The sequence below is a fragment of the Pipistrellus hanaki genome (assembly GCF_964339955.1).
Source record: "Pipistrellus hanaki genome assembly, chromosome: 15".
Lineage (NCBI taxonomy): Eukaryota > Metazoa > Chordata > Mammalia > Chiroptera > Vespertilionidae > Pipistrellus > Pipistrellus hanaki.
This window is the reverse complement of record NC_140517.1, coordinates 15,109,594-15,123,148: the sequence shown is the minus strand read 5'-3', so window position 1 is coordinate 15,123,148 and position 13,555 is coordinate 15,109,594. Positions and strand designations below refer to the sequence as shown.

At 44.3% G+C, this 13,555-nt stretch overlaps 1 protein-coding gene across 2 annotated transcripts in view; it reads right to left on the bottom strand.

Moving 5' to 3' along the window:
- The window catches only part of HYDIN (HYDIN axonemal central pair apparatus protein), a 326,576-nt gene that overhangs the window by 141,451 nt on the left and 171,570 nt on the right, over positions 1-13,555 (bottom strand). For both annotated transcript variants that reach the window (XM_084906677.1, XM_084906678.1), the window contains exons 20-21: positions 3,969-4,207; positions 843-1,104 (exon numbers count right to left, since the gene is read on the bottom strand). In XM_084906677.1, the coding sequence (XP_084762803.1) occupies positions 843-1,104; positions 3,969-4,207 (501 nt within the window). The remainder of the gene's footprint in view (positions 1-842; positions 1,105-3,968; positions 4,208-13,555) is intronic.

The following is a 13,555-nucleotide window of genomic DNA, read 5'->3' as shown; positions in this document are numbered from 1 at the left end:
TTTCTGGTGGTTTCCAGTCTCCGTGAGGGAGTAGAAACAAACAGAGAAGTGGTTTGGATCTGCATAAACGTTTAAGCAGAATGGCGATGACGTAAATAAGAGCAGAACAGCAGAGCTGCGGAAGATACATGCAGCTCTTTCACTGACCCATAAGAAGATGATGATTATGCCAAAACCGGTTTGGCTCAGTGGATAGAGCGTTGGCCTGCGGACTGAAAGATCCCAGGTTCGATTCCGGTCAAGGGCATATACCTTGGTTGAGGGCACATCCCCAGTAGGGGGTGTGTAAGAGGCGGCTGGTCGATGTTTCTCTCTCATTGATGTTTCTAAGTCTCTATCCCTCTCTGTAAAAAAAAAAAAAAAATCGATAAAATATATTGAAAAAAAGAAGATGATGATTATAAGTGTGATGCTGCTATGTCAGACTGAGGGGAGAGGAGCCTGGGATGCTCCAATACCTGGGTGGGAACGGCAGCCCAGAGTGTCTACAAACACACCCTTTGGAGTGCATGTGAATACGGCTAAGTGCTCCTGGGAGGCCTGGCTTGGGCTGAAGGCTGGCTCTCCCTCTCCCACAGACTTGCTGGCTGGTCACTGCTGACCCTGGGAACGAGAAGCCGCTTTAATTAGTGTTTTGAGGATGGGTTCGTGGCAGCTGTAGAAGCAAACATAAAAACAGCAGCGCCGAGCCGTCACAGCGATGGGTGCTGCCATGGCAACTCGGGGCTGTGTGCCGAAGAAACCACATCCTTTCTTCGGATAAATGTCAAGGAACTCGCCTAAGACGCAGAGCAGAGATTGACTTAGGAGAAAGACAGGTTCTAAACATGCTGTCCCCGTACCCTGGGAGTAGCAGAATAGCCATCAAGTGTCACATCGATTGTCTGGTCTGGATACAGCTCCATCCTGACGGGCTGGAGCTGAAACACGGGGCTCTGGGAGCGGTTGGCTTCATGGGAGCTGGGGCGCTTAGCGAGTCTCCTCTTAGCCGCACCCTTCTTGCTGGGCTTGTTCTCGGGGTGGAACCTTTCATTCATCCAGAACAGCTGGTGGACCCGACGTCCCTTGTTGGTCAACTTGAAGTGGTAGTAGCAGGTGTCCAGGCTGGAAAAGAGGCAGGTATTGAGAGGACTCATTTGGGATGCTCTGTTCAGCTCTACACTTTGGGATGGACTCCTCTGGAAGTATTTGAAGAGTGAGCAATAAGTAGACAACTTTTTTTCAATGTAGGAAGGCTGCATTGTGGTACTGCTCACGCCCCTCCCCTAAACTCGAGTCAGGGACCTGAGTGTGGCCCCTGAGTTGTCCTCCCCAGGGAAGGGGGCGTGGGAAAGTGGTCCCACCCATCCTCTGCCTTTCCCAGCAGGTCGAGCGTGCGGCAGAACACATGGACGCAGTTCGTGTGAAAACCACTCTAATTTATGACAAATGGCTGTGAAGAGAATTAAAGGAAAGGAAAAGCAAAAATGCCTATTGGAGGAGAAGTGTATTTCAAATTGTGTGGAGTAAGTTCCTATGGACTGAGGGAAATGTCTTGTGATGGGCTCAGTTTGAAGGGTACTTTAGAGAGAAATGACCAACTTATTCGCAGTACATCTTTCAATCATCACAGCAACCCAGATATACCAAGTATTATCTGCTCACTTTCTAAATGAAGAAATGGAAGCTCTGAAAATGTAAGCAAGTTGTCCTAAAACATGCAATCAAAAGAGATGGCATAGGTTTTTTTGTTTTGTTTTGTTTTGTTTTTGACCTTTATGTCCCCAAATTGGCAAATTTTTCTGCTAAAGACTGAATAATAAGTATTTTAGATTTTGGGGGCCACATGGTCACTGTCAGAGCTACTCAACAGTCCACTGCAGTGTGAAAGCAGACATAGAAAATATGTGTACACAAATAGGCATGGCTGTATGCCAATAAAACTTTATTTACAGCCTGGCCGGTATGGCTAAGTGGTTGAGTGTAAACTTAAGAATTAGGAGGTCCCTGTTTGATTCTTGGTCAGGGCACAAACCCGAGTTGTGGTCTTGATCCCCAGTGTGGGGTATGCAGGAGGCAGCAAATCAATGATTTTCTCTCATCATTGATGTTTCTCTCTCTCTCTCTCTCTCTCTCTCTCTCTCTCTCTCTCTCTCTCCTCTCTCCCTCCCTCTTCCTTCCTATCTGAAATCAATAAAAATATAAAAAAGCCTTTATTTACAGAAACAGCCCACCTCTTCCTTTTTCCCCCTTTAAAAATGTAATTTAATTTTTTCATCACCTTTTATCCCCTCTATGCCATCTACCACCCTCTATGTCCTCTGCTTTTGACAATTCTTTTGGAGATTGCTGGCATCATGATTTTATGTCAAAAAGAATGGTAGGATTTAGGCAGAAGGGAAATTGACAGCTAAAAAGCCTCAATTGGCTTCTGTATTCATAGAAAACTATAGGCTAAACCTCCCAGTTCCAGGCAAGTGACAGACTACCCTTTGGGGCTATTTGGCCCTGTTTGTAGATTACAGAGAACACCATGTAATCAAGTTGGGTTCGCAGCATACTGTTTCTATAATTATGTTTGAGTATACTTAGAGAAACGCGAAAATAGAAGCATGCCCTAGCGTACGGTCAATAGGCAGAAAGGAGCATTTCTATATCTCGTTAACACAAAACTGTAACGGATGCTTCTCAGAAAGCATAATTCCTAGTGGCTCCTGCTATTTTCAATCAAGTCATGGTTTGTAGATGAACAGAGGAAAAGGGGGTGTGAATGGGTTTGTGGGGAGGGCTCCTAACTTATTTTTTTTTTGGGGGGGCTCATCTTCCTCGGCACGTGTGTCCATCTTGGTTGCGGGGCCTGTTAGACCAGAGGCCTGTTCACAGTATCACGATGGACAGGCACACATTCCTCTGGCCCCTGCCGCTGGGGAGCCATGAATGACTCCCCACACACATCCTCCCGTTGGCATTCAGACTTCATACATTTTTAGAGACACATTTAGGTCATTCTGCTCAGAGGTGTCCATAGTCTACCACCTTTTATTGAAATATTGAGATGTTCCAGTTTTTTGCCCCCCCCCCCAAAAAAAAAAAAAAAAAAGATCAGGTAGAGCCAATTGCAGCCCTCTTGATAGCTGGTGCTATAGTGGGGAGGCAAGCAGAAGACAAAACACCAAAAAAGTTACTGCTTTGCAATTCCTGATAAGAAACATTTACAGCACATGTTTACCTTCCTAGTTATACTCTTACTTAGGTTACCACTAAGATGCTACTGTATTTTGGACCTAGGGAGAGGGATTAAGAGCATTTTGAAATAAAAGAGGAGAAATCATGGTTGAGATTCTAAACCAGTCACCGAGAAGGCACTGTGAGAGAATAATGCACTGCCTATGAACTATCTCTTCTCAGCTTGAGAAAGCAACCAGGCTGCGACTGGGGGTGTCTTCTAATGGCAGCCGCACCCATCTGGAGGGGGACGGTGAAGATAGGAAAGTGGGAGGATGGAGGTTAGTGCAATTTACTTAAAAGCAGTTTTCTAAAATAGAGGTGATGCTCAGCTTATGCCAACATAGGCGACATCTATGAAAATTCATCCAGGCCGAAACCGGTTTGGCTCAGTGGATAGAGAATCGGTCTGTGGACTGAAGGGTCCCAGGTTCGATTCCGGTCAAGGGCATGTACATTGGTTGCGGGCACATCCCCGGCAGAGGGTGTGCAGGAGGCAGCTGGACGATGTTTCTCTCTCATCAACATTTCTAGCTCTCTTCCCTTTCCCTTCCTCTCTGTGGAAAATCAATAAAATATATTAAAAAAAAGAAAAGAGAGAGAGTGAGAGAGAGAGAGAGAGAGAGGGAGGGAGGGAGGGAGGGAGGGAGGGAGGGAGGAAGGAAGGAAGGAAGGAAGGAAGGAAGGAAGGAAGGAAGGAAGGAAGGAAGATAGGAAGAAAGAAAGGAAGAAAGAAAGAAAATTCATCCAGGAGGTTCCCCTACCTAAAATGTGCTCCCAGGTTGAGTTCTGGAGCAAAGGGCTTATCCGAAACAATGGTGGAACCAATTCCTAGAGCCTGGACGTGAATCCGGTAGGTGTTGCTGTTTTTAATTTCCAAAATGACCGTGTCTTTGAACATCAGTATGTCATTCAGGTTGGCGGTCAGGGTCAGCTGGATATCATCTTCCGGGGGAATGGTGCCTTCGCTGGGCGCCACCGTCCAGAGGGACTTTTTGTGTGCCTGCAACACAAGATACATGGTCACGGGAGGCTATTCCTGGCTTTCCCTTCTGCATGTGTCAAAGCCGTCTGCCCTTCAAGCGGCCGGCACCATGCAGCTCAACATCAAACATTATCATTTTATTTTTTTCAAATCAAAGCAGCTGGGCGTTTGTTGGCTTCTCTCTTTTTTGCAAAAAGCAATCTGATTCCGAAGAGCAAGCCTACAATTCGGCTCCTGAGGGCTCGGCGAGGATCCTTTACATCGCTTTCGCTAGATGCCAGCCCAGCTCTCTAACAAGCTGGTCCTAATTATCTGTTTTAATCACCAAATTCTGAGATACTCGCAGAAGGTACAACATCCTTTCTGGAATATGGAATTTTCCAGAGACAAGTTTTTCAAATGCAAGGTTCTGGTGATGTTATTAGTGAGCAGGAACAGCTTTTGTGAATAAACACAGCATAGGAAGTCGTCTCGATTTCCATTATCCCATAATAATAAATAGAATTTCATTTGCTAAAATTCCAAACTTATTGTGAAATATATAATAGGAGGTGGAAATTATGGAGGGGAAGCTGACTCTCACTAACCTGTTCCCTTGAACCAATTAGATCCTCATAGCTCACTCCCTTTCCTCCTGAGGGTTTTGGCTAAACACTACCTCTCAATGAAGTCTGCTCTGACCGTCAGCTTTTAAATGGAAAACCTTCCCTCTGTACTCCTGCTCCCCTTTACCCAGTTCTATTCCCCCCTTAGTACTTACCATCTTCTAACATGTGCAGACTTGACTTATCTATCATGCTTGTCTTGGTTTGAAAGTCTATATGGACACTAATAAATAGATTGTATTTAAGTAAGTTAAACGAAACAAAGGAGAACAATTCTCAAGATGACACATTGATTATAATGAGGATGTAGATGAAATTTTTCTTTAATTTTGGTATTAATGGAAATGATAGATTTAATTCTATGTCAAGAGGCCTATCATTACTCCTGAGCTTTTAATATGGGGCATCTCCAGAAACATAGACATAAGAGAAAACAGCATTAAGTACTACACTAGATAAACTAAGGCTGAGATGGTATATTTGTATGATAATTAGATCTAGTCCAAAAATGTTTGTGGGGAAAAAATGTTGATTTTTGTAGCATTCAATGTTTTCCTAAAATTTTCTTTCTATTCACAGTAAGTTAGCCCTTGTTAAGTATTAAAATAAGAAAACAGAAAGCAAAGTCTGTCTTTCCAGAATATTATGCTGCATTTGTTTAAAATTTTATCTTAAAATATTAACAAGCCCTGCTCAGTGTGCTCAATGGTTAGAATGTCAGCCTACGTACTGAAGGGTCATGGGTCAATTCCTTATCAAGGTCATGTATCTGGGTTCCACCCCCAGCCCTGGTTGGGGCGAGTGTGGGAGGCAACCAATTGATGTGCCTTTCTCAGATCAATGTTTTTTTCTCTTTCCTCTTCCCCTCTCTTTCCCCCCCCCCCGCCCCCCTCCAGAGCTGTCAGGCTGCTCTCTGTCTATGAGTCTGTCTCTATTTTCTGCAGATTTTCTTGAATGGATCAATGTAGCTTCATTTCATCAACATTTTTATCAGAGTAGATACAGTTTTTGACTTATACCATTTACATGACTGGAAGCAACATGGAAATGGCTTTCTCATGCTTGAGGAACCAGCCTTTCTCCTTGCTTAGAACTATTTGCCTTTCTTACTTTCAGCTTTTAGATTCTAGGCTACTATTTTAGATAAAGTTATCCTAGCTGCTATAACAACAACAACAAAAAACCTGATGCTCAAAGGCTTAATACAATAGAAACTTACTTCTGGTTCACATGAATTCCAAGTGGTTCCAGGCATGAGAATGGGCTCTGGTTCCATTCAGTCATGCAAGGACCCCAGCTAAACAGATTCTGGCATGTGTAGCGTGTGGCTTCTAAGCCACTCTGGACATTGCCATTCAGTGGGCCAACAAGAAAAGGAAGAGAATGGGGATTGGGAGGGTCACATGCTAAGATTTTATGTACCAAGCTTAGAAGTGGTACACAACACTTCTTCCCACTTGCACTGTCCAGAACTCAGTCATGCACACACACACACATCTAACTGCAAAGGAGTCTGGGAAATGTTTTGCTCTGGGTCCAAGAATAAAGGGAGGTGGGCATAGGGAACTGCTAACTTCTCTCTGCCAAAGCTACCTTGTTGGTTCGGTCCCCCACCATATCCTTAGGCCTTCCCCTAACTCCTCTAGATCTCAGATTTCAAACGGTGAAGAGTTCACACCAATCAGAAAATTGAAGTGGGAGCATAACTTGAAGTTTCCAATGGGAACTTCAGGGCTGGAGCTCAGATCCATCTGCTGCTAGGACAACTAGAGGGGCAGCTGGAGGAGAAAATAAGAATGTTCTAGGCAACATAGTCTCACACTGTTGGCCTTTCTTCCCAAATTTGTGGCCTGAGAGCACTCTATGTAGTTTTGCTCATTTATGGGACTCAGCTTACAATTAAAACATAAATCAATGCCATGTTTGTCCTTTTATCAAAAAGCAGATGCCTTTCAGAAGAGGGTGCTGTCAATGTCACCTTTCCCATTCTATTTATTTTCCTCCTCGAGACAGTGGCGCAGATCAGCCCTTGGCTACAATGAGGAGAGGGTGTCACCTGCATAAGTGCTATTTCCAGCCAGGGGACATCAGTTTTCGGCAGATGCACAGCATTTCTATTCTGACTCCCGCAGACACAGATTGGCTGCTCTGGGAAGAAGACCTGAAGTTGCTCTCCAGAATTGGTGAGTATTATTTTTTATGAAGTGTATTAATCATTGTCTGGCATAAAACAAGGCAGCAAAGTATATCATAGAATCCAAGAACAAGGCACATTAAAATGCCAGCTGCGACACACCGGGTTATCCTTATCACGAGTCAGGCTCCAAATCATCCTAACACCCTGTGTCTCCCTGGTATCTGACTTTTTTTTTTTTTTTAGGATTTGGTCTATGTAACATTTTCTGTTATTAGATGGCAAATTTGACTAAAGAAGGAATGGATGAGTGATAATCAGCATAGCTGTGGAGGATATTCAATAGCCTTTTCAAAACCACAATAGAGCAAGACAACAAGTGACAGAAACAGGTTAGGAAGGAGGGCTCCAAAGGAAAAGAGATGAGGGTTTGAGTCCCAGATCTGCCACTTGCCAGCTGTCGAACATGGGCCACGCCACTTAGCCATGCCCAGCCTCAGTTTCCTCATCTGTAGCCCATGATACTGACTGCTCCTTTTGCACAGAGTTGTGGTGCAAACGAAGTTAAATGAGGTGGTGCATGTAAAACTCAGAATGATGTCTGGCACACGGTTAAGTCCTCATAAAAATGACAGCTATTATCATCATTTTACCAAACACTGTCATCACCCCACGTGACACATAATTATGGACTCTGCAGTATTTGCTAAATAAATAAATAAATAAATAAATAAATAAAAGATTAAAAAAACTGAGAAAACAAAGATAGATGCCAGGGAAGGATGTAACATACAATACCCTCGCCAGGAGAGAAGCATCGCATTGGGTTTATGGGAGGCAGAATTCTGAGACAGCCCACAAGATCCCCATCTCCAGGTGCATAGCTACCTTCTCCCGGTTATTTAATCCAAGGCTAATCTAGGTGCGACTGTGAAGGGATTTTTTTTGGGGGTGGTGGTTAGACATTTATGTCATTTATAGATTAACCTCCTTGATAAGTCTAGTATCCACCTGACACCATACATAATTATTACAATATTAGTGACTATATTTCCTATGCTGTTTTTTACATCCCTGTGACTATTTATTTTGTAATCACCCATTTGTACTTAATCCTTTATCATCTAACCTCCGAACTCCCCTCCGAGCTGGCAACCCCCAGTCTGTGCTTCTGTGAAGGGATTTTGCAGATGTAGTTAAGGTCCTAAGAGTTGACTTGAAGGTGAGGAGGTTGTCCTCAGGGGGCCTCACTCAATCAGAAGAGTCCGTCTCAGGGCCTGGCTTTGACAGGCTCAAAGGGCTTGGCCCACGTTCAACAGCTGGCAAGTGGCAGATCTGGGACTCAAACCCTCATCTCTTTTCCTTTGGAGCCCTCCTTCCTAACCTGTTTCTGTCACTTGTTGTCTTGCTCTATTGTGGTTTTGAAAAGGCTATTGAATATCCTCCATTGCTATGCTGATTATCACTCATCCATTCCTTCTTTAGTCAAATTCGCCATCTAATAACAGAAAATGTTACACAGACCAAATCCCCCCTTTAAAAAAAGTCACATACCCGAGAGACACAGGGTGTTAGGATGATTTGGAAGAGCTTATGGAAGAGGCCACACGGTGGGGAACTGTGGGTGGTTCTATAGCATCGGGTCAGGCCTTGGCTGACAGCTAGCAGGAAAATGGGCCTCAGTCATTCCATTGCCAATGACCTGCGGGGCCTGGAAGTGGATCTTTCCCCAGTTTAGCCTCCTCAAAGGAACGCAGCTGGGCAAACACCTGAGTTCAGCCTTCTGAGATCCTTCTGGCTGGAGAGGAGCCAGCCAAGTCATGCCTGGACTTCTGACCCACGGAAACATACACTCATGTTATTTCAAGCCACTAGGTTTGCAGTAATTTGTTATACAGCAATAGAAAACTCATGCAGGGTGGAAAAGGCGAAGGGGCTGAGAAGTACAGATTGATAGTTACAAAATAGTTTTAGAGGAAATAAAATCCTATGTAATAAAGAGCTAATATGCTAATTAGACCAGACAGCAGAACAACTTTCCGAAACGACCTTCCAGATAACGTTCAGGAAGGACCAGTGAGAGAGGCTGGGAATTTCGTGCATCAGCCTCTAGTTGATAATATTATGCATGGTGCCAGGTGGATACTTGAAATAGCAGGGGGATCACTTCGTAAAGTATATGACTGCCTAACAACTATGCTGTACACCTGAAACTAATACAAAATAATATGAAATGTAAACTGTAATTGAAAAAGAATTTAAGAAGAAAACAAACCAGTTTCACATATTTGTCCAAAAGATGAGTTGAGTTTTCCTAAGTCTTCCACCAAAACTTCAGCAACAGCTGCGTGTGTGTGTGTGTGTGTGTGTGTGTATGTGTGTGTGTGTGTGTGTGTACATGCACACAAGCGCACCTCAACAGGGGCTAGAAAGCCAGAGTCACTAGAGCAGCCCATGAACAACACGTAGAGAAGATTTGTAGGTGCTTGTGTATATACGACTGTGTGGAAGATGGGAAATTGTGATTTTTGCAATGCAGAATCCCATACCACTGGTCATCTGTGCTAAGTCCTCTCCCCTACCTTTCACATATCTAGAGATAACATTTGCTTTTTATTTGACAACTAGAGGCCTGGTGCACAAATTTGTGCATGGGTTGGGTCCCTCTGCCTGACCTACGACCCGGGCTGGCCAGCCTGGGAGAGGGACTGTGGAAGGTTGGCTGGCCTTGGGAAGTTGGCTGTGGAAGCAAACTGACCACCAAGGGGCAGCTTCTGAGCATATGCCCCCCTGGTGGTCAGTGTGTGTCATAGCAACCACTATTAGGCTTTCAGATAGATAGATAGATAGATAGATAGATAGATAGATAGATAAATAGATAGATAGATAGGGTGTCAGTGCATTGCTTAAACAGTGCTCAGCCCAAAGGTGAAATTGAGCTTTTATAGACTTCCTTAGTCGTATTTAATATTTGCTATGAAAGACAGAGGTGAAGGCCACTGTTTGCACATGCCATTTCAGCAGTAAAGGAGAGTGAGCATACGAAGCAGACCTCCTACTCTGTAGCGCTGATGACTGTGAAGCCTGAGAAAAGAGCTCTATACACGTTTCTTCAAAACAACTCCTTTACCCGTTGAAAGCGGCAAGAATTTCCTTCCAGGGAACAAGAGGACACAAATAACAACAGGAACTACTGTGCAGAGTGAGGGATTTCTTTGGGTTTATACTATTATCTCAGCAGATAATCAATTCTTTGTGGAACAAGAACAACGAACAGTCCTTGAAGCCTTTCTCCTTTTCGTCTTCTAGAGCGTATCTCTAGTCGTGCGGTTCTATGCCCTGAAGTGAGTCACTTTGCTGCTTAAAATAATTAACTGGAAATTAGGAGCTGGAGTGCTACAGACGTGGTGCTGGAGCTTTACCTGCGACGCAGGGAAGGTCATGACGAAATGAGTGGGCTTGAGCGCCCCATGCCCAGCGGTCAGCTGTGGCCGCTGCCGTCTATAGCCAGGCGAACTTGGACACACTTTAAAATTTAGATTTCCGTTTCCTCACCTGCCAAAGGTGCTTCTTAAAGATGACATGAACTGGGTGCCAGGCCTTCTAGCTCTTTGTCTTCCACAGAGTAAGGGCTCAGTGAGTGGTTTGATTATTAACGTTATCTTTCAAATCCTCACATCCAGTTCTCCTTCCTGCCTCACCCTCCCCGGCTACCCTGCCGGCAGGATTCTCCGTCGGGGACCTGACGCTGGTCCTCTCCTGCTGAGGGTCCTGGGTGGCTCTCCCTGACTGAACCAGGGAATTGGCTGGGCCTTTTCTCCTCTGAGAAAGTGATGGAACCAGTTCATAGCAAATGGGCATATACATACTGCCTAACCACCCCCCCCCCCAACTTTACACCCAACTCCCGGGGCTCATGGGCCCCAAATGTGGTAGATATTTGTCTGTTGGAAACATGGCGGCCTGCAGCTGAGACTGTTATACCAGACACGAATCTCTGGTCTGAGGGATCTATTCCAAGTCCTTCCTAGTGGGGTCAGTGCCTTCCCAAGCTTACTCCTCAGGCATGTCCATTTCCAACGCTGACCCTTGCCTTCCTGAGTGTGCTGCGTGTCATCCCTGCTTTAACCCTGCCGTTCTCTGGAAACGCACACCCACTTCCTCTTACTCCTTATCCCTCAGGTCTCCACTCAAAAGATTCCTACCTAGGAGCACTTTAAATCTTATAGAAGAATTAAACACTTCCTCCTCCATGCTTACATACGATATGGCACACAATGATACTGTATTGTGTGTGTATTCGCTTATTTATTTATTTATTTTTTTTGAGATCGTAAACTCTTTGAAAAAAGAGATCATCCAATTTACTTTCATGTTTCTCATTCTAGTTAGTAAGTATAGTTAGCACTGTTAGTAGCAGGCATGGGAAAGATGCTCAAAAATATTTATTTGCTTTTAGTCAATCAACCTATGAAAAATATTTAGCAGCAGCAGCAGCAAGCCAACAATACACAAACTTAACCAACAAGACGGTGTTTTTTTCACCGGCCAGATTTGGCAAGAACAAAATGTTGGAAGGGTCAGGGAGAAGGTGACATTCTTCAACGCTGTTTACATTTCCTGGGCCATAATTTCCTAAGACGTATTATGAATTTTCGTTATGTTCTTTTGATGCTGTGACTGCATTTCTAAAAATACAGTCAGAGGAGACGGGTGTGAGCAGCGCTTTGGACAGGAGCGCTGTTTGCAGTAGTGCAAGGCCGGACGCACTCGCTGAGGAGGAAATGTGTTAACTCAGCTGCAGGGGAGCCAAATGATGCAATAAAGTCAGTCACTGAAGATGATCTATATAGGAATATTCCTCAGTCGTTCATATCAAAGTGACCACACTATACTGATAAGTAAAAATAGCTGGTCACAAAACAGTATTATCGCGCAGTCAGTCAAGTTTTGAAAGGTAGACACCAAACGCGTAATAGTGTTATCTGCAGGGTGGCACTAGGAGTAATTTCCCCCCACAACCTTCTTTTGTTTTATAAAGACTAGAGGCCCAGTGCAAGAAATTCGTGCTCGGGGGCATCCCCTGAGCCCAGCCTGCACCCTCTCCAGTCCAGAACCCCTCAAGGGATATCTGACAGCTAGTTTAGGCCTAATCCTGGGGATCGGGCCTAAACCTGCAGTCGGACATCCCTCTCACAATCTAAGACAGCTGCTCCTAACTATTCACCTGCCTGCCTGCCTGATCACCCCTAACTGCCCCCGCCCCTGGTTTCCCCTAACTGCTCCCCCCACTGACTTGGTTGCCCCTTACTGCCCCCCCTGCTGACCTGGTTGCCCCCAACTGCCCCCCCATTGGCCTGGTTGCCCCAACTGACCCCCTGCCAGCCTGTTCACCCCCAGTTGCCCCCCCAACTGCCTGGTTGCCCCTCCCAGCCTGCTGTTCAGTCATTTGGTCATCCCTAACTAACCCCCTGCCGACCTTGTCACCCCACACAGCCTGCTGTTCGGCTGTCTGTCAGGTTGTTTCGGTTGTGACAGCCCCTGGTTTTTTATATATTAGGATAATGTGATTTGTGTAACAAGACACACACTGTACTTAATGAATAAATAACTCATTCTAAAAGGATATAATCACTCTTTCTCTCTAGGGCCCATTTAATTTTAATTCTATTTGCTCTCTTGCTTCAGCATCATTCCCTGTTTATTTCTCAGAAGCTTTCTTTTTAAACAAATAAATAATACATGCAACACAATGTAAAACTCAAATAGGTTTTCTCTCTCTCTCTCATGGATGCCCAAAGCCCCTAGTTACCAATCCCAGAGGCAGCCTCTGATACCAGTTTTTTTGCATATCTTTTCAGAGATACTTTATGACTAAAAACAAAGCATATTTGATATACATTTTCCCCTGCATAAATGGCAGCATACTTATACATACTTTCCTGAAGCATGACTTAGATTTTTTTTTTTTCTTAAAGCTGAGGTGACTTATTTTTTAAAATTTTGTTATAGTTTTTTTTTTTTTTTTTTTTTTTTAATATGTTTTTATTTATTTTTAGAGAGATAGGAAGGGAGAAGGATAGAGATTTAGAAACATCAATGAGAGAGAAACGTCAGTTGGCTGCCTCCTGCTTGCTCCTTCTGGGGATTGAGCCCGCAATCATGGCATCCTCCCACTGGAGTTAAAAATCTACTTTCTGATGAGATAAACATTCGCACTGACATCATTATAAGAATGCAAATACTATTTCCAGCTGAGCTCTACATTTCCTTTTTTGTACAACTCTCATTTTTCCCAAGAATTATTGTGAGTTTTTGTTTGTTTTATTGTGCGTTGTTTTTAATGTATTTGTCACGGGTTCAATCCCAATCCCTCAAAGAGGTAAACCTCCCAATACTTTCCACACCATGAGGTTGTTGTTGTTGTTTTTTGTTGTTGTTGTTGTTGTTGTTGTTTTATCAGTTCCATCTTCTTGGACCTAGTCTCTCCTGGAGCCACCTATTCTGAAACCCTGTTTGGACTAGCCGCTCTCTGGCCCTGCGATTCAGCCAGCGTCCTGGAAGTGCAGCTCTGTGCTGTGTATTCCTTGAGCTTAACTTCCCTGTGTTTGAGCTCCACAAACACAG